The sequence below is a fragment of the Nerophis ophidion genome, linkage group LG22 (assembly GCF_033978795.1).
Source record: "Nerophis ophidion isolate RoL-2023_Sa linkage group LG22, RoL_Noph_v1.0, whole genome shotgun sequence".
In the NCBI taxonomy this organism is placed as follows: Eukaryota; Metazoa; Chordata; class Actinopteri; order Syngnathiformes; family Syngnathidae; genus Nerophis; species Nerophis ophidion.
In genome coordinates this window covers 23,660,491-23,682,093 of record NC_084632.1, presented here as the reverse complement: position 1 = coordinate 23,682,093, position 21,603 = coordinate 23,660,491, and the positions used below count along the sequence as shown (strand labels likewise).

Here is a 21,603-nt window from a genome sequence, read left to right as displayed (position 1 = left end):
AGTGTGTAAAGGATATCACCACATGGACTCAGGAACACTTCAAAAAACCACTGTCAATAGCTACATCAAGTTAAAACTGTACTATGCAAAGTGAAAGCCATTTACCAACAACCCCAAAAAACGCTGCCTGCTTCGCTGGGCCCAAGCTCATCTCAGATGGACTGATGCAAAGTGGAAAAGTGTTCTGTGGTCTGACATCGTGTCGTCTGGACCAAAGAGGAAAAGAAACATTTGGATTGTTATAGGCGCAAAGTTCAAAAGACAGCGTCTGTGATGGTAGGGGGTGTATTATTGTCCAACGCATGGGTAAAATGCACATCTGTGAAGGCACCATTAATGCTGAAATGGAATTACAGGTTTTGGAGCAACATATGTTGCCATCCAAGCAACGTTATCATGGACGGCCCTGCTTATTTCAGCAAGACAATGCCAAGCCACGTGTCACAACAGCGTGGCTTCATAGTAAAAGAGTGGGTTATTAGACTGCCCTGCCTGTAGTCCAGACCTATCTCCCATTTGAAAATGTGTGGCGCAATATGAAACGTAAAATACCACAACGGAGACCCTGGACTGTTGAACAACTTAAGCTGTCCATCAAGCAAGAATGGGAAATAATTCCACATAAAGAGCTTCAAAAATTGATCTCCTCAGTTCCCAAACGTTAACCGAGTGTTGTTTAAAGGAAAGGCCATGTAACATAGTGGTAAAAATATCCGCGTGCCAACTTTTTTGCAACATGTTGTTGCCATTAAATTCTAAGTAATGATTATTTGCAAAAAAAAAAACATGTTTCTCAGTTTGAACAATAAATATCTAGTATTTGCAGTCTATTTGATTGAATTTGCAAATCATTGTATTCTGTTTTTATCTACGAATTACACAACGTGCCAACTTCACTGGTTTTGGGTTTATTACTTATAAGCACACTGAAATCCTTCGACCAAATATTTAAATAACTAAAATAAATAGACACACTTTTAGACAGTCCAAAATTTTGCATGTTCAGTGATGGTGATCTGGTAGGCTTGTGGCTTCCTACTCTGTCCAGCAGTCCTTTAATGCATCGTAAAAATTCCATTTGGTATGCCTCTGAGTATAGAACAATCAGTATATGCTAAAAAAGCACAGCTTGAAGGTTCATTGTGCAGTTAATAAATTGATTGATTAAATAGTTTATTAAGTTTGCATAGGAAAGGGTCTACTGTTATGGCAGTACAGATTCACTGGTACAAGGTTAACTGAAAACAAATTATAAAAAAAAGCTTGTTTCATTTGAAGTCCTTTTTTTTAACTCATACAACATTGAAAGACATACAGACAGAACACAATGCTTTGCAGAAAGTAGCATTCAAATGACAAATATACTACAAGAAAAAAAAAATACATACATCCATTTTCTACCCGTTTGGGGTCACAGGGGGTCGCTGGAGCCTATCTCAACTGCAATCGGATGGAAGGCGGGGTACACCCTGTACAAGTCGCCTCCTACTCACAGGGCCAACACAGATAGACAACGTTTACGCTCAGGTTCACAGAAAAAATAATGACTTAAAAAAATATAAAAGGATTTGTCTTATTCCTAGTTACGAGTTACCGCCACCTGTAGGTGGCTTTTCAAAGCGGCTTTGATGAAATTTGCACTCCTTTATGACTCCTTTATCCTTTATTGGTAGGGAGTTACATATTTTGGTGGTATAGCACGCAAACGGATTAGAACCTTTTTTGGTGTCAAATCTGAATTGAACGTGATTTGCAGAATTAGCTTCAGTATTGTAGTGGTGAACATATTTTACGTTTTGGAAGTATTTTGAGAGGTATATGGGCATTTTAGCATAATAGTGTATTTTGTACACCAGGCCCCTTGCAAGAAGCTGTACTCTTGTCGGCTACCAAGAGCCACCCCACGCTAAGAAAATGTTTGGCGGAAAGGTGAGCCCGGTATGGAAGGTCGAGTAGCGTAATCTGGAGTTTATCTAGAGCCTTTGTGGCGTCACGCTACCAAACATGAACTTCATAGTCAAAGTGGGGTTTTCTGTGTATCTCTCTACCCACCAGCTGGCCGATCACATGTATCAACCCAATTTGTTTTAATTTTTTTTTACTACCTTAGCAGTCATTTTTTCAGTGGAGAGATTAGCCTCTGGATGCAGCCCAGATACTGTAGGCAATCTTGTTTTTGTTTGTTATAACATTGTCACCCTCTTTGACTGTCAAGGTAACCACTGTGATTAAGAATTGATCCTAAAAGGATGGATTCGGTTTTACCTGGGTGCATTAATGGTTCCTTGTCATGGAGCCAGGTGCATATTTTGTTGAGCCCTTTCAATCTGCAAATTGCTCCTGTCTGAGATAAGGAGAGCCGAGTCATCCACGAACAGTAACAAATCGCAGTCACAAGCCGATACCATGTCATTCACTTATATTAGGAACAATAGAGATCCTAGTATGCTTCCTTGAAGAACACCACAGGTTGCCGGGAGGGCACAGAGTACCATTAAAATCTACCACCTGCTCGCTCCCCACCAAATAAGAGTGCATTCTGCTCACTGCATTGTTCTTAAAGTCGGTAGCTTCCAGTTTAGCAATCCGAGGGATTTACATTGTCAAAGCCTTCTGTAGGTCCAACATGACCACGCTGCAATATTTGGCCAAATACACCACATTTTATGCGGTCGTTCAAATTAAGAAGTGGTGTGTCATGAAATGGGACTCTGAAGCCAGATTGGAACTCCTAAACCAGTTTATTCTCTTTGAGATAAATTGCAACCTGTTCATAGACTACCGGTATTTTTCTCCATGATTTAAGAAATTAAAACTGAGAATTGAGATGTGACGGTAGTTGCATGGGTCTAGTTTGTAACCTTTTTGTGCTGAGTGTTCACTAGTTTGACATCCTGAGGGACCTGCCCTGTTTTACAGTTAAGGTAAAGATGTGGGTAAAGTTAATAATGTGGGTAATGATTGGAACTAGGGCTGGGCTATATGGCTTTTTTTTAATATGCGATAGTTTTAGGCCATATCGCGATATACGATATATATTACAATATTTTGCCTTGGCCTTGAATGAACACTTGATGCATATAATCAAAGCAGTATGATGATTATATGTGTATACATTAAAACTTTCTTCTTCATACTGCATTCATATATGCTACTTTTAAACTTTCATGCAGAGAGGGAAATCACAACTAAGTCAATTGACCAAAAGTGTATTTATTAAAGTTATTAAGCAATGGCACAAACATTCAAGTCATTTCCAAAACATAAAGTGCAAGATTGTCAGAGACAAGTTAAGTGTCAAATAAAAATGAGCTGCATAATAGGAAATCAAATAGAAATTCGTCCTTCACTATGTGGTAGGTTACGACGAACGTTATGAAATTCTCTTCATTCTCTAGCGAGTGACTTTTCAAATGATGCTACATATTAGCAGTAATGCTACTTTTTATAGCAAAGCTTTACCCCCCCACACTTGACAAATTACGATTGTCTGTTCGACATATTCCCACTTGAAGCCGAACCACCGCCAGACGATGGTTCCCCTGACGTTTTTATTGGGAATTAAGTCTTCCTTCATTTGTTACCAGATCCACACCTTCTTTCTCTCGTATTCCCACTCGTACGGCTACGTTATTAGTTAACGTAGCCCAGTCTGCTACCTCTCTGTTGGGCGAGGGCGTATACGTATGTGACGTATGACGTGACAGTATGTGACGTATGTAAGAATGTGCGCCTGCTTGTCTGTGAGGAGAGACAGGAAAGAGTGAGAAGAGCCTGAAGTGTAATTCCCGCAGCTAAAAGCAACTGCGTGAGAACGTATACTTGAATATTACGATTAGTAATTTTCTATATTGCACGGACGCAAACCCACGATATATCGTATATATCGATATATCGCCCAGCCCTAATTGGAACAGTAGTGATAGCTGAGTCTCTGAGAAATCCAGCAGGAATTTTGTCGTGGCAGGTGGCCTTATGTGTACATAGGGCGCTCAGTTTTTTAAACACCTCGTCAATTGTCACTGTCGCAATTTCAAAACCATCTTTGCCTATCCTAACTTTTATGTAGTGATCATTGAAGTCCTGTTCGCTATAAAGCCCAAACAAGGCGGAATGTTTGCTAACCAGAGAAGTGGCTATGATGGTAAAATAGATGTTGAAACATTTAGCTACTTCAAACTTGTCTGAGATGTAAGAGAACACAGTTTTGAGGTTAATATTATGATCCTATGCATGGTTTTGAGTTTGGGGCCGTAACCTAGTTGGTTGTGAAGTAGCTTCTATAACTCATGCGGGTTATTTGTTTTCTTCGGTCTTATCATCAATGTAGTTTATTTTGAAGGATTTGAATAATGCAGTACTTATGTTCGTTTCTTAGCCTGTTCAGATTTGTTGAGGTCTATGCTCAAGCATTTTCAAATTGAATCCTGCATTTTCACTTCTCAGTATTTTTTATCTCTGCATCTAATTGAATCTAGGATTTCTGAATGCATCCATGTTTGTGATCAGATTTTAACTTAAGTTGCTTCGACGATAAAGTTTAATGGGGAAATATGTTAATGTCTCATCTGTTCATGTTACCGAGCTAGCGCCAGTCAGTCCGTGAGTTTGTCAAGGTGCGTTTTTTCGATCAATATAATTCAAAACAGTAATGTTAACCATAGAGTTTTACCACAATTTTCTTTAACACTGTTTATTGTTGCATCCCCCACCCACGTGTCATCAATTAGACACCCCCGCTTGAACCTATCATACATTTAGTATGAAACAAGTACACAGAACACTGAAAAACCTCCAGTCCATCATAAACAATCAACATCACCAACTGCACAGCACCATCAGACAAAGAAGCAGTTTCAGTGACAGATTGCTCTCTCTGTACTGTTGCACTGACAGACTGAGCAGATTGTTCCCCCCCTGACGCCATTCGGATTTTTTTTAACACCTCCACGAGAAAGAACTAAAAACAAAGTCATGGCGGGATTTTTTTTCTCCTACCTGTGTCATTTTACACATCCTGTATACTCTACTTTTGTCCTCATGCACATTCACCTTTTGCTGTATTGCACCATAAAACCGGAACTGTGTCACTGTATTTTATCCATATTTTAATTTCTTATTGCTTATCGTTTTCACAGAGCTTGCCCGTCATGGGTAATATTTTTTTGCTTATTATGCCATTTTTTATATTTTAGGTACCTTTGTTTCTTAACCTTGTAAATCTGCTAGAAATGTAATTTCCTTTTGAGATGAACAAAGTATCTGTCTGTCAAATGACCAAATTGACACGGCGCTGCATGGTGACTCTAGGATGAAAAAACAAAAACCATTGTGCAGGTAAAAATGTTTAATTCTTTAAATAGAATGGGGTAAAAATAGGACTTGTGCAAGGCACATAGCAGCAGCGAGGTAACGCATACAAAAATGAAACTGGTTTATAAACCTTCCTAATTGCCAACCTCAAGAGAATGAGTGAAGTCACTGCAGAACAAAAATGTGCTAGACAGAAAGACACACTAAAACAAAGGATTAACAACATGAAATTCAAAAAAGGTTCACATAGGCCTTGACAATAATACAAAAATATAGCATTGTTGTTGTCATGTCTTTCAATGTGCAATTACATTTCCGCATTCCCTGGATTCATCCGCGGAGGAAGGGAAATCCAATGGGAGGCATGTTCTGTACTCAACAAAAAAGTGTCCTGCGAGTGGGACTCCACAGAGACACCCAAAGCACTGTGTTGTGTCGGCGTCCACACCTGTCTGTTTAATAGCAGTGGTGTGGCCTTTGACACATGCCGAGGACGTCATGTAAGAGAAACAAAGTAAATGAAACAGGGCGACCGGCTGCATCATGTTAATATTGCCGATCGGCAAGGTGGTCTGGGTGGTCATGAAGCTCTGTGCGCATACACAATGGCCCCCGGCAATGGCGGTGCCGCTGTTGTTCCTCAGCCTCTGCGATGATGAAAGTGCATGATTAGATATGCAGCGCAGCTTTCTTTTTAAATGTTGATATCACCGACATTCACCCTCATTTAAAGGCCTACTGAAATTAGATTTTCTTATCTAAACGGGGATAGCAGGTCCAATCTATGTGTTATACTTGATCATTTTGCGATATTGACATATTTTTACTGAAAGGATTTAGTAGAGAACATCGACGATAAAGTTCGCAACTTTTGGTGCTGATAAAAAAGCCTCGCCTTTACCGGAAGTCGCAGACGATGACATCACGTCCTCTCATGGTTTTAAATGGGAGCCCCCAGCAGCAAGAGCTATTCGGACAGAGAAAACGACAATTTCCCAATTAATTTGATCAAGGATGAAAGATTCGTGGATGATGATATTGCTAACGAAGGACTAGAAAAAAAAATAAAAAGCGACGGCTCCGGGCGGCGGCAGTGTGAGCGTTTCAGATGTAATTAGACACATTTACTAAGATAATTCTGGAAGATCCCTTATCTGCTTATTGTTTTAATAGAGTTTTAGTGAGATTGTAAAGACATACCTCGGGGTCGGATGGCTGCAGTGTCTCATAGAGAAGCCAAGGAGCCAAGCTCACAGCGGCCTTTTAAACAGCTACTGCAGGAGGATGAATAATCCAATGATGTCTCCGGTAAGATATTATATTACAATTTTCACATCAAAAAACATGCTGGTTGACGTAGAGAAACATGTTCGATTGACCGCTCTGTGTTAAAAACAAAGAAACACCGGCTGTGTCTCGGTGCTAAAGACAGCTGCGATACACCGCTTTCCACCAACAGCATTGTTCTTTATAGTCTCCATTATCAATTGAACAAATTGCAAAAGATTCAGCAAAACAGATGTCCAAATTACTGTGTAATTATGCGATGAAAACAGACGACTTTTAGCCGTAATTGCTGCTGAGCTAATATTTCCTGACAGTCCGTGACGTCACGCGCACACGCCATCATTCCGCAACATTTTCAACAAGAAACTCCGCGGGAAATTTAAAATTGCAATTTAGTCAACTAAACCGGCCGTATTGGCATGTGTTGCAATGTTAATATTTCATTATTGATATGTAAACTATCAGACTGCACGGTCGGTAGTAGTGGGTTTCAGTAGTCCTTTAAAGGTGACAGCCAAAATCGTGATCGTGATTAAAATTCGATTGGTTTAGTTTATTTTTGGTACAGTGAAGGAAAAACTTGCAAAACACAAAACTGCATAGATTCTCTGAACAGCTTGAATGATTTTTAAAAGGGAACACTAAAACTGCTGGCATATATATTTCTCCGATGTAAAACATTTTCCAATAAAAAAATACATAGTATACAGAAACATTAAATCAAATGGGGCGCCAACTTCATGCATTTTATACAATATATATGCTAATACCAATCTATTTTAGTTCACAATTTAGACATCTTAATTTTGTTTTATCCGTAAAAAAAGCAGATTCATATATTTCACTAATAATGAATTTAATTCACCAGAACATTCCTAGCTCCCAGAGCCAATACATCACAAGCTATGGCCTTAAAATGGCACCTGGGCCGCATTTTGGACCACTCAGATTGAGTTTAGTTTTTTTAGTCTATTGCAACAATACAGACATGTGCAACAGTTTGAACAGTGTGAATTAATATTTTATCGTATCGTACCAGAAAACATGTAATGTTTCGCCTCTATTAATTAGCCTCAAAATTAATTGCCCTAATTCTCATTTAATTACAACTGAGAACGTTGAGAGAGGCAACGCTCTAGGGATGCAAAAAATGCCAACAGGCTTGAGCGCAAAGATGGAAAATGTCAGCTGGCTCATGAGGTTTATATTTCAGTGTTGTCTTCTTATACACTATATAGCTTGTAATGGTATATAAATTTCAAATGCAACTGTGCTTCAAAACCATATTATTCATAAAACAAGTAGTAAATTCTGTTGTATGTTTTCAAGGCCAAAAGTTAGGAATAACAAGCCTTTTTTAATGGGCATTTTTGATATGCATGCACAGTAAGTTCATAGCGCTGCATTAATAGTGGAAGTTTTATATGAAATATAATAGCGTAATTGTTCTGTTTACATCGGTATTAAGGATGGGATGTTGACTACTCGAAGTCTTCTATGGGAATGCAAGAACCAAGACTCCAACTTCCCTCGCCCGGTCGCGGTTCACTGGGCGCCCCCTCTGGAGCCAGGCCCGGAGTTCGGCCACAACGGCGAGCGCCTGGTGGCCGGGCCTGTCCCCATGGGACCCGGTTGGGCACAGCTCGAAGAGGCAACGTGGGTCCCCCCTCCAATGGTCTCAGCACTCACGGGAGGGGCCATAGAGGTCGGGTGCATTGTGAGCTAGGAGGCAGCTGAAGGCAGGGCACTTGGCGGTCCGATCCTCGGCTACATAAGTTAGCTCTTGGGATGTGGAAGGTCAACTCGCTGGGGTGGAAGGAGCCTGAGCTAGTGCTCGTGGTGGAGAAGTTCCAGCTGGATATAGTTGGACTCACTTTGACGCACAGCAAGGGCTCTGGAACCAGTTCTCTTGAGGGGGTCTGGACTCTCTTCCACACTGGCGTTGCATGCAGTGAGAGGCGACGGGCTGGGGTAGCAATTCGTGTTCCCCCCCGGTTCAAAGCCTGCACGTTGGAGTTCAACCCAGTGAACAAGAGGGTAGCTTCCCTCCGCCTTCGGGTGGAGGGACGGGTCCTGACTGTTTGTGCTTACGCACCAAACAGCCGTTCAGAGTACCCACCCTTATTGGATACACTCAAGGGAATACTGGAAAGTGCCACCCCCCCGGGTGATTCCTTTGTCCTACTGGGGGCCTTCAATGCTCACGTTGGCAACGACAGTGAAACTTGGAGAGGCGTGATTGAGAAGAATTACTGCCCGAATCAGAACCCGAGTGGTGTTTTGTTATTGGACGTTTGTGCTCGTCACAGATTGTCCATAACAAACACCGTTTTCAAACATAAGGGTGTCCATATGTGCACTTGGCACCAGGACACCCTAGGCCGCAGTTCCATGATCGACTTTGTAGTTGTGTCATCGGATTTGCGGCCTCATGTTTTGGACATTTGGATGAAGAGAGGGGCGGAGCTTTCTACCGATCACCACCTGGTGGTGAGTTGGCTGCGATGGTAGGGGAGGATGCCGGACAGACCTGGCAGGCCCAAACGCATTGTGAGGGTCTGCTGGGAACGTCTGGCAGAGTGCCCTGTCAGAGAAAGTTTCAATTCCCACCTCCAGAAGAACTTTGAACATGTCACAAGGGAGATGCTGGACATTGAGTCCAAGTGGACCATGTTCCGCACCTCTATTGTCGAGGCGGCTGATTGGAGCTGTGGCCGTAAGGTAGTTGGTGCCTGTCGTGGCGGTAATCCTAGAACCCGTTGGTGGACACCGGCGGTGAGGGATGCTGTCAATCTGAAGAGACTCCTATAGGGTTTTTTTGGCTCATAGGACTCCGGAGGCAGTGGACAGGTACCGACCGGCTAAGCGGTGTGCGGCTTCAGCGGTAGTGGAGGCAAAACTCGGACATGGGAGGAGTTTGGGGATGCCATGGAAAACGACTTCCGGACGGCTTTGAAGCAATTCTGGACCACCATCCGCCGCCTCAGGAAGGGGAAGCGGTGCACTGTCAACACAGTGTATGGTGAGGATGGTGTTCTGCTGACCTCAACTGTGGATGTTGTGGATCGGTGGAGAGAATACTTAGAAGACCTCCTCAAGCCCACCAACACGTCTTCCTATGAGGAAGCAGTAGCCTTGGGGGATATGTGGGCTCTCCTATTTCTGGGGATGAGGTTGCTGAGGTAGTTAAAAAGCTCCTCAGTGGCAAGGCCCCGGATTCTGTGGGGCTGTCTTGGTTGACAGCACTCTGCAGCATCGCGTGGACATCGGGGGAAGACCGGGGTGGTGGTTCCTCTCTTTAAGAAGGGGAACCGGAGGGTGTGTTCCAACTATTGTGGGATCACACTCCTCAGCCTTCCCGGTAAGGTCTATTCAGGTGTACTGGAGAGGAGGATACGCCCGATATTCGAACCTCGGATTCAGGAGGAACATTGTGGTTTTCGTCCTGGTAGTGGAACTGTGGACCAGCTCTATACTCTTGGCAGGGTCCTTGAAGGTGCATGGGAGTTTGCCCAACCAGTCTACATGTGCTTTGTGGACTTGGTGAAGACATTTGACCGTGTCCCTCGGGAAGTCCTGTGGGGAGTGCTCAGAGAGTATGAGGTATCGGACTGTCTGATTGTGGCGGTCTGCTCCCTGTACGATCAGTGTCAGAGCTTGGTCTGCATTGCTGGCAGTAAATCGGGCACGTTTCCAGTGAGGGTTGGACTCCGCCAAGGCTGCCCTTTGTCACCGATTCTGTTCATAACTTTTATGGACAGAAATTGTAGGCGCAGTCAGGGTGTTGAGGGGATCTGGTCTGGTGGCTGCAGGATTAGGTCTCTGCTTTTTGCAGATGATGTGGTCCTGATGGCTTCATCTGGCCAGGATCTTCAGCTCTCACTGGATCGGTTGGCAGCCGAGTGTGAAGCGACTGTGATGAGAATCAGCACCTCCAATTCAGAGTCCATGGTTCTCGCCCGGAAAAGGCTGGAGTGCCATCTCCGGGGTGGGGAGGAGACCCTGCCCCAAGTGGAGGAGTTCAAGTACCTCGGAGTTTTGTTCACGAGTGAGGGAAGAGTGGATCTTGAGATCGACAGGCAGATCGGTGCGGTGTCTTCAGTAATGCAGACGCTGTATCGATTTGTTGTGGTGAAAAAGGAGCAGAGCCGGAAGGCAAAGGTCTCAATTTACCGGTCCATCTACGTTCCCATCCTCACCTATGGTCATGATGTTTGGGTTTTGACCGGAAGGACAAGATCACGGGTACAAGCGGCCGAAATGAGTTTCCTCCGCCGGGTGGCAGGGCTCTCCCTTAGAGATAGGGTGAGAAGCTCTGCCATGCGGGGGGAGCTCAAAGTAAAGCCGCTGCTCCTCTACATCGGGAGGAGCCAGATGAGGTGGTTCGGGCATCTGGTCAAGATGCCACCCGAACGCCTCTCTAGGGAGGTGTTTAGGGCACGTCCGACCGGTATGAGGACACGTTGGGAAGATTATGTCTCCTGGCTGGCCTGGGAACGCCTGAGGACCCCCCGGGAAGACCTGGACAAACTGACTGGGGAGAGGAAAGTCTGGACTTCCCTACTTAGGCTGCTGCCCCCGCGACCTGACCTCGGATAAGCAGAAGAAGATGGATAAATGGATGGATGTTAACTACAATGTTTTAATCAACAATGTATTTTTCCAATGGTAGTTCAATTTGTAAGAAACTTTGGAATGTTAAGCCTGGGCGATGTAGTCTGAAAATAAAATATCAGATTTTTTTTCACAAAAATTTGATTCACAATTTTTTACGATTTTCTTCCCTGCTTTTTGAAGAAACTAATACATATGAATGACTGATATAATTCAAAACAAGTCTTGCTTTTTTTAAATCAAAAATAAAAACTAAATTGGCCCTAGTGTGTGAATGTGTGTGTGAATTTTGTCTGTCTTATTTGTATTGGCCCTGTGATGAGGTGGCGACTTGTCCAGTGTGTACGCCGCCTCCCGCCCAAATGCAGCTGAAATAGGCTCCAGCACCCCCACGACTCCGCAAGGGACAAGCGGTAGAAAATAGATGGATGAATAGTTATAAATAGCACTGCCTACACTGCATCCTACTCTAAGCAAAATTTTAATTTGTATGTTTTTTTTACACCAGATTTAAATAAATGATAAATGATAAATGGGTTGTACTTGTATAGCGCTTTTCTACCTTCAAGGTACTCAAAGCGCTTTGACACTACTTCCACATTTATCCATTCACACACACATTCACACACTGATGGAGGGAGCTGCCATGCAAGGCGCCAACCAGCACCCATCAGGAGCAAGGGTGAAGTGTCTTGCTCAGGACACAACGGACGTGACGATGTTGGTACTAGGTGGGATTTGAACCAGGGCCCCTCGGGTTGCGCACGGCCATTCTCCCACTGCGCCACGCTGTACTTTTTATGCAATAATTTTCAAAGAACTAGTATAAGAGCTTCCTCTCGGAGGCAATACTTATGCAATTTTCTTTTCCGTGGAACAAACGTCTCGCTCTCGTTAGCATTAGCACTTGCCATGTTTTGCTTTGGATCTCTTCTCAGGATATAAGGGGGAAGACAAGGGCTGCGGAAGCTCATTGGGGCAAAAAATATTCCGGCCAAGTGGAGAAAAACATGGATTTTTTTTTATTTGTCTGCAATAAAAATCTTAAAATTATCGAGTAAGTTCAAAGCCTAGGTGATGTACTTCCTGGCTCTCATTGAGGTGCTTTTGTTCAAAGCATTCAGTTTGTTTATATTTCCTAGTTTTGGATTGGTCTGTTGGACAGGATCAACAGCTACTTTTGTTTGCTTTTAAGTTATGCACGGCATATTGCCTCCATTGCTTCAAGATGGAACTGACTGTACAGTAAAATAATCAGAGAATAATTCACAATGGTTAGTAATCTTTAAGAGGAACTGGAATCGAGCCTTTTAACAGTGAAATACATTTGTTTACCTTCAGTATACTTACTTCCATGACCAATCCGCAGTAAATTCCAATCCCAAAGTTGCCTCATGGAAAGTTACTTCACCCCCTTCATTTCTCTCTTCTCTTCTGTCAGTTCCATCATTGTAATGTTAATGGGCTCCCTGGTGCGGAACCAAAATGGTCAACTTAATTGCTGAATAAGAGATCGGTCAGAGACGAGGGACAAGAGGGTTTGCATAAATCAGCCTGAAGGATTTTCATCAGAAGCTCGAGTATAGCATTGTGGCACTTGAAGAAGGCTGTCAGTGGGTTTTCACTCTGGTATTATGTGTTTTATTCAATTGTGGCTTGTGGAATTTGTCCACGGTGAGCAAGTATTTTTATTGTTATGTATGTTTGTCGGAAACTCTGTATTAGAGCAATAGGAGCAATATTATATAGTGCAACTGGGCTCCATGTGCTTATTTTGCTGGTGATGAGTTTGATGTTTGTCAAAGTTGTAGACAAGGGATTATCAACTAAATTGCTTTGGGGGCGCACGTATCCCAGAGTTGTGCATTACTAACTCAAACACGTTTCGTGTTGACGTAGAAGCTACCTTATCTCTTGCCGTAGCTATTACGGCTAACACCGTAACATGGCGATGTGTTACTACGCTACAAAAAGAGTTCCTCAGTGTTTGCTTGGTTATTTTATTATACAGGTTATGGAAAAATTAAGTATTGTTGCCAGTTTCTAAATACGTTTTAAAGTGATTTAGAGGTACGAGTGATCCTATGCAGGGATCTGCCTATGTGTTTACAATGGTCCAAGTTCCTCTGTACAACAGGAGCACTCTTGTGTTTTTAGGAATTTGCTGCAAAATGTTTGTCTCCTAAGTTTTGAATTGAACCCAGAGGCCGGTAGGTATATCACTGTGCCTTATGTTTTATTACTGGTTGTGGAAATCTTGTCCACCAAGGCACTTTGTATGCAAAGGCAAACTGTCCATCTTTAACTGCCCGAAGACATTCTGGATGGATAGTTTTTATATATAAATGTCTTCCTGGACTTGTCCCCACCTATCTGTGTTCCTTTGTGTGTAGAGACTCCAGTCATTACAGCGTACACTCACAGGAAGTTCTCCACATGTTGGTTCCTAGAGCCAACACAAAACTTGCTAAAAAAAAAAAAAGCCTTCAGTTATGCTGCTCCCTGGTCATGGAATGACATTCAGAAAGATCTGAGGCTACCAGAATGAATCACTTTAGGGGAGTTTAAGTCCATTTTAAAAGATCGAGAAACTAGTTCTCTTGGGCAATGTACCTGCTTTTAAATTGAATTATTACTTAATCGTTTTAAGTTATTTTTGACCTGTTGTGGTATGACTGCTGCTGGTCTGTTGTATTGTCTTGTTGTAATTAATATTGTAACTTTGTTTGTGCCGCCCTTTTTGTCAGGTCACTTTTGAAAAAGAGATTTTAATCTCAATGAGTCTTTACCTGGTTAAATAAAGGAAATTGATGGATTGACTTCAAGGGGGGACTCGGCCCCCAGTTTAGTCAAAGATGGCACAACTGTTGCGTATGGTAAAGGAAGCAGTACCAGTGAAGCCATAAATGGTAAGCGGTTAGTTCTGTTGAGGGATTTTGAACCAATTGTAATCATTTGTCACAAAGTTAGCTTGATGGCCAGTTTTTGTTAATGCAGCTGGTGAGTTACAATAAGTGGCAAGAGTTAGGGTTTCAAATGTCAAGAGCAAAGAAGTGGTACTGAAGATTATTGGACTATGGAGGAGAATATAGTGAATCAAAACGAGCGGATCTTTAGCTAATCTCTGGGGGACATTGTTGGCCAGGTGGGGAAAGCGCATCAAGGCCAGTGATTTTTTGTTGAATGCTGTGCTTTGAGCAAAAAGGGTAATTTATGAGGAGCCATTTATTTCTGCAAAACACTTCTGATGTCTTGTCAATATATACATTGATTAAATGCACGGCTCCGTGAAGCCCCACTACATACTAATCCACACATCCAAAAAGTTGACATGACTCTAAAAAGAAGAGTAAATGTGGTTAAGATGAAGTCATTTGTCATTGATTGAGTGATTGATACTTTTAATAGTAGATTGCACAGTACAGTACATATTCCGTACAATTGACCACTAAATGGTAACACCCGAATAAGTTTTTCAACTTGTTTAAGTCGGGGTCCACGTTAATCAATTCATGGTAGATCAATCAATTCATAACAGAAAGTAGTCACACAGTGATAACTATGGATGCATTTTACATTGCTGTTTTACCTGAAGCAACACATGATCACCCCGATGGCACACTAACTATTTAGATTTATTCCAAAATCTAACAACATTAAACTAAGTACAGTGTGAACCCCATGATCTCTGACAATTTATTTTGCCAAACACTGTACATGTTACCCATTAGGAAGCGCCGTCATTAGGACCAACGCCTTGAGTAAATATTTAATAACCTTTATCTTTTCAAAGACGAGCGTGCTTATATTTCTTCTTTTTCAAATATTTATACATATGGTATACTATAATATATCAAATTTTTTTTCAAACCAATGACTAACACTAGACAGTCCGCAGCAGTGAACAGGTGCTCTGCAGTTTATGTGCATGCATGTGTGTGGTAGCTCACCTATCTGTAGTGAGGGTCGGGTTGCAACAGCAGTAGCCTGCCAACTGTAGGAAAGGGACACATTATTTGGCGAGTAATTGACACAGACAGGACTACTGTATGATTAATTGTACTATTTTCATACAAAAACACAGTTTGTACAAAATAAAATAAAAACATCTGGAAAAATTTGGAATGTGCACTAATTTAAAGTATGAACAGTATTTTATGCATCCATTTTCTACCGCTTATTCCCTTCGGGGTTGTGGGGGGCACTGGTGCCTATCTCAGCATTGTCAATGCTAATATGCCAATGTAAATTTACGGACCAGTCCTAACCACTACGCTTCCAGATGTCAGAAAACCACCATAGGTATTTAGTAATCAATCAAATCGATCAATTTTGTTGCCTTGATTAACTGTTTAATGAGTGTAACTATTAAAAATGTATCAAATTTGGACCGCATGGAGTACTCGGAACTTTAAATATGTGAACATTCATGTGAAACTCAAAAAATTGTAATATTGTGCGAAGGTTTGTTTATTTCAGCAATTAGATTTACAAGGTGACAATAATATTTGACACAGGCTCAAAACATGGAACTCATGATATTTCAAAAGTTATTTTGACATAACTTTGATGATCATGGTTTAAAGCTTAGGAAAACCTAGAATGGAAAATCTCAGAAAATGTGGGGGGTTTAAAAACTGTAAGCCTTGATCATTAAAATTATAACAAATTGATTGCCATATCTCATTTTGCATGTACTGAATTTATATAACATATTGGTTTCACATTTGAAGTTGAACTACTGACATGAATAGACTTTTGGACGATAATCACATTTTTTTTTTTGTTTCACCTGTAGTTTCTGCATTGCCGTCGTAATAGAGCACACATGAGAGCAGGGGTGTGTTGGTGCCGTTATCTGTCTGGCGCCAAACAGTGGAAAGTGTTTATTTTTATTTTCATAGGAGCACACATAAAACTACAATTTCAACATTGATGATGTGCATTGATTGTAAAAAAGAAAAAGAGAAAGTAATAAGCAGAAACAATTTTTTTTCAATTAAGGCTATAACTTGTGTTTAATCCCATTATTCGATTAATCGAACACACTAATCGATAGGTAAAATAGCCTACACTAAAGCACACCATTTTCACAACACTATTTTCCATGTGACAACATTACAAAATAATAATATTGTCTTGACTTCTGCCACACTAATTGTAGTGTAGTACAGTATGATATAATAATTTACTCAAAATGATCAATGTTTCTTGGTGGGATAATTGTTTTGAGTGAGAAATGGAGACAATTTACATTAAACAAATGCATGCAATCTCAATGCCTAAAATTAATGTATATATTTTTTCAATACATAACTGTTCTCAGTTATGTATAGTTCGTACTATGGTTATATAGAACCGATATTACTCCATGTATGTTATGTATGTTGTTGGTGAAGTGATGCTTAGAGTGAAAAGTCAGTTAAAAAAGCTCAGGGGTTGCTCTGCAAAATGAGCTGACAAGTCATCAAAATGACAAACCTGCCACTGACATCCACATAGGTCTTCAAAAACTGCTTTCTGTAAGTTTTTTTTTTTTTTTAAGAAGACCAGTCAGCATGTCTGTCTTAGTGCAGGTTGTGTGTGTGTGTGCTTGTGTGGTCAAGCCTTCCTTGCCATTCCAGGCATTCCCCTGGTACCTGGGAATTGGTCTGTTCTTCTCCGACAGGATATTTTAGGACCTAAAAAGCAGCTGTCTTGCCTGCAGAGCTGACTGAAAAAAATATAGCTTGGAATACAACATATGCACTTGCTCAAATGTGCAGATTTGATATAGATTAAATTAAGTGACTGTCAACTGTAGATTAAACTAATTACATTCTTCAATGACCTGCAATGGTGTAATTTTAGTGTCTATTTTTGCAACTTTCATTTTGTCTTTCTACAGGCATGTGAAATTTCCGCAAAAACGCTTAAGCCCTCGTTTTTAAACATTTATTTTTGCGTCAAAATAACAATTCCTCTGTTGTTGTTTTTTTTTATGAAATAATAAAAATACAATCCAAATAAAATTTGTTGAATGCTCGCCTCAGTAGCAGGTACTCTCTTTTCCTCTTGCCCAATCACCACACTGAATTGCAGGACTGGGATCAGGGGCACCGAAACAAGCTCGCTAGTTCTCTAACCATCTATCTAGCTAGCTTACTTGTTGCCACAGCGTTGACGGCTGTCCACTTCGCTATTAATCATATTTGGATGATTACAATCTGGACACTGTTAGTTCCAAAGCAGTTGTAGATTTAGAGTTATTAGTAGCGAGCAAAAAGGTATATGTTTGACGTGACTATAAACCATAAACAGCAGTCACAACACTGGAAGAGGGAGTGTGTACAGAATAGAGTTGCCAAATGGGAAATGTTTTCGGAGTTATTTGCATGCATGTTATAGAATGCTATATTACATCTTCAATGATAATAATTTTGGTAAATTATCTAGTAAAAAAGCTAAAAATTGTATTACATGGGACATGAACGTCTCAAAAATACAGCCAAAAAAAGTTGTTGGATGAGAATTAATCAAAGGTAAACTGTAATGTAGAAATGCACCCAATTACAATTAAGGGAGTGTTGCTTTAAAACATTTTCTTTCAGGGTTTGCGAGGCAGCACTTTGTGCTGATAGGAATTTTCCTCTTTTTTTTCTCAAAGGGTGCTCACATCTCTGTTTCTAAGAAACACATGTTGTTTAACACTTAATAAAGACAAGTTAAAGGAGAAGTCAATTAATGGATGTGCTCCTGTGAGCTGATGAATGATAGACGTCAGGAACCAGGGCAGTTGGGTCAACTTGTCCTAGCTGGCAAGGTTTGATGGTTGCCAGGGAGAACAAGCCAGGTAGTCCTAGACAAGTTTTCTTGTGTTGCAGCTCATTAAGTAAAAAATCTGCAACATTTTAGAAATGAAATCACATGTTCATGTTATTTAAGATCACAATCAAATTCCACCTGATCAACAAAATTTATCAACCTCATACAGTAGCTTCCTGCCGTTTTCCAGAAAGGTGTTGATATACTGTATATATGCAAGTGTTTGTATTTCTTCATTTGTGTTATTTATGTTTTGGCAGGGGGAGAAGAATGCCGGCTTTGATGTGCTCTACCACAACATGAAGCACGGCCAGCTGGCGACCAAGGAGCTCGCCGAGTTTGTTCGTGAGAGGTAAGGTTCGTGCGCATTTTTGAAAATCTGTCTCTGCCGTTGAAGACAATATCTGCACACTTAGAGCCTTATCGACTCAAAATTTGTGTGTTTTAAAACACGTGCAAACTTAAAAACACACTTGAAGCTGATCTATTACGCTTGTGCACAGTTATTTAGATCTTAGTAGATCCGGCCTGTACAGCGATAGATGACATTTAGCCAGCATTTTGTAAAGTTTTTAGCTTTTATATTGAACAAAAATCTAAACACACTTTCATTTTTGCTCTTATTCTTCATAAGTTGAACTCAAAGATCTTAAACTTTCACTATATACGCAGAATACCTTTCTCGCAAAAAATGTTTACAAATCTGTCTAAATCTGTGTTAGTGAGCACTTCTATTTTGCCGCGATAATCCATCCCACCTCACGGATGTGGCATATCAAGATGCTGATAAAACAGCATGATTATTGCACAGGTGAGCCTTAGGCTGCCCACGATAAAAAGCCACTTTGAAATAAGCAGTTTTGCTTTATTGGGGTTCTGCTGGGGGTCAGAAAAGCAGTCAGTATCTGGTGTGACCACCATTTACTTCCCGCAGTGCAACACATCTCCTTTACATAGAGTTGATCAGGTGGTTAATTGTGGCCTGTGGAATGTTGGTCCGCTCTTCTTCAAGGGCTGTGCCAAGTTGCTGAATATTGACAGGAATTGGAACATGCTGTCGTAAATGCCAATCCACATTCCCCCAAACATGCTCAATGGATGAAATGTACGGTGAGTATGCTGGCCATGTAAGAATTGGGATGTTTTCAGCTTCAAAGAATTGTGTACAGATCTTTGTAACATGGGGCCATGCATTGTCATGCTGCTACATGAGGTGATGATCTGGAGTGAATGGCACAACAATGGGCCTCAGGATCTCGTTACAGTATCTCTGTGCATTCAACATGCCATCAACAAAATGCACTTGCGTTCGTTGTCCATAACATACGCCTGTCCATACCCGAACCCTAGCCCCACCAGGGGCCACTCCATTCACAACGGTGACATCAGCAAACCGCTCTCCCACATGATGCCACACCTGCTGTCTACCATCTGCCTTGAACAGTGAAAACAGGGATTCATCCGTGAAGAGAACACCTCTCTAACATGCCAGACGCCATCGAATGTGAGCATTTGCCCACTCAAGTCGGTTACGACGACGAACTGCAGTCTGGTGGAGACCCCAATGAGGACGACGAGCATGCAGATAAGCTTCCCTGGGACGGTTTTTCACAATTTGTGCAGAAATTCTTTGGTTATGCAAACCAATTGTTGCAGCGGGTGGCTGGTCTCAGACGATCATGGAGATGTACTTGCTGGATGTAGAGGTCATGGGCTGGTGTTGTTACACATGGTCTGCGGTTGTTAGGCTGGTTGGGTGTAATGCCAAATTCTCAGAAACGCCTTTGGAGACCGCTTATGGTAGAGAAATGAACGTTCCATTCACGGGCAACAGCTATGGTGGACATTCCTTGCATGCTCCTTCAAAACGTGCAACATCTGTGGCATTGTGCTGTGTTATAAAACTGCACATTTCAGCCTGGCCTTTTATTGTCGGCACACTTGTCCATGCTGTTTAAACACCATCCTGATATGCCACACCTGTGAGGTGAGATGGATTATCTTGACAAAAAAGAAATGTTCACTAACACAGATTTAGACAGAGTTGTGAACAATATTTTAGAGGAATAGTTATTTTGTGTGGGCGTCACGGTGGAAGAGGGGTTAGTGCGTCTGCCTCACAATACAAAGGTCCTGATTAGTCCTGGGTTCAATCGCGGGCTCGGGATCTTTCTGTGTGGAGTTTGCATGTCCTCCCCATGAATGCGTGGGTTCCCTGCGGGTACTCCGGCTTCCTCCCACTTCCAAAGACATGCACCTGGGGATAGATTGATTGACAGCACTAAATTGGCCCTAGTGTGTGAATGTGTTTGTGAATGTTGTCTGTCTGAATGGATGGAGGTATTTTGTGTATACATTAAAAGTTTTAGCTCTTTGAGTTTTGATAGGCTAGAGCACCCCCCGCCACCCCGAACGGGACAAGCGGTAGAAAAATGTATGGATGGAGTTCAACTCATGAAAATTTAAGGCAAAAAAAAAAAGTTTTGCGTTTGTATTTTGGTTCAGTGTATTTACAAATCCTTGTGGATTTCATGCCGTTTATTTGTCCAAGTGCACGATCAATGCTTCGGCAAAGAGGTTTTATTTAAACTGTGGTGCAAAGACAAGTCTCTCATTGTACAATCTTTCCCGTGACTTTTGACCTTTGTCTTCACTACTGTGCTACTTTACAAGTGCAATGTCTCCCACACACTCATGCCTAAATAGTTTGCTCCAGACCCTTCTAGTAAAATCTCACCTTAGGATAATAATCAGACCAGGGAAATCTGTTGATATTGAACTTTCATAAAGTTCTTTTTAAGATAGATGAAGTGAAAAGCTAATTTTCAATGCACTTAAAATGTGCATTTCAGATTTCCACCAATTTTCACAAATCGCACAAAATTGGACCTAAGGTCATTACTTACAATATGTCCACTATCTTGCAATCCAATCCAATCCACTTTATTTATATAGCACATTTAAACAACAATAACGTTTCCAAAGTGCTGCACGGACATGTTAAAAACAATAGTAAAAAATAAATAAATAAAATAAAATAAAAAAAGTATATATATATATTATGCTCCACCAATGACTGAATAAAAACAAAAATAAATAAATATAAAACCAATAAAAACAATATAAAAACAAATATGATTAAAAACTATTTTAAAGGGTAAAATCAATTAAAACAGTAAAATAGAAATCAAAGTGTATAAAAAACACAGAGGACAACAGAGAACAGAGGACCACACAACTCACGTAGTGTTAAAAGCCAAAGAATAAAAGTGGGTCTTAAGACGAGACTTAAAACACTCCACTCTGGAAGCAGTTTGAACATGGAGCGGCAGAGTGTTCCAGAGCTTAGGGCCGACCACAGAGAAGGCCCTGTCTCCCCTGGTCTTAAGTCTGGTCTTGGGCACCACAAGCTGGAACTGGCTCTCGGACCTCAGAGCGCGCGCAGGAATGTAAATTTGGATAAGGTCCGAGATATATTGAGGTGCCAGTCCATGTAAAGATTTAAAAACAATCAGCAATGTTTTAAAAACAATTCTAAAATGAACAGGGAGCCAGTGCAAACTCTGAAGAATTGGGGTTATATGC

At 41.3% G+C, this 21,603-nt stretch overlaps 1 protein-coding gene across 1 annotated transcript in view; it reads left to right on the top strand.

Annotated features, from left to right (window-relative positions):
* The window catches only part of fcho1 (FCH and mu domain containing endocytic adaptor 1), a 101,106-nt gene that overhangs the window by 26,939 nt on the left and 52,564 nt on the right, over nt 1-21,603 (top strand). The window contains exon 3 of the mRNA XM_061883554.1: nt 18,279-18,370. Coding sequence (XP_061739538.1) covers nt 18,279-18,370 — 92 coding nt within the window. The remainder of the gene's footprint in view (nt 1-18,278; nt 18,371-21,603) is intronic.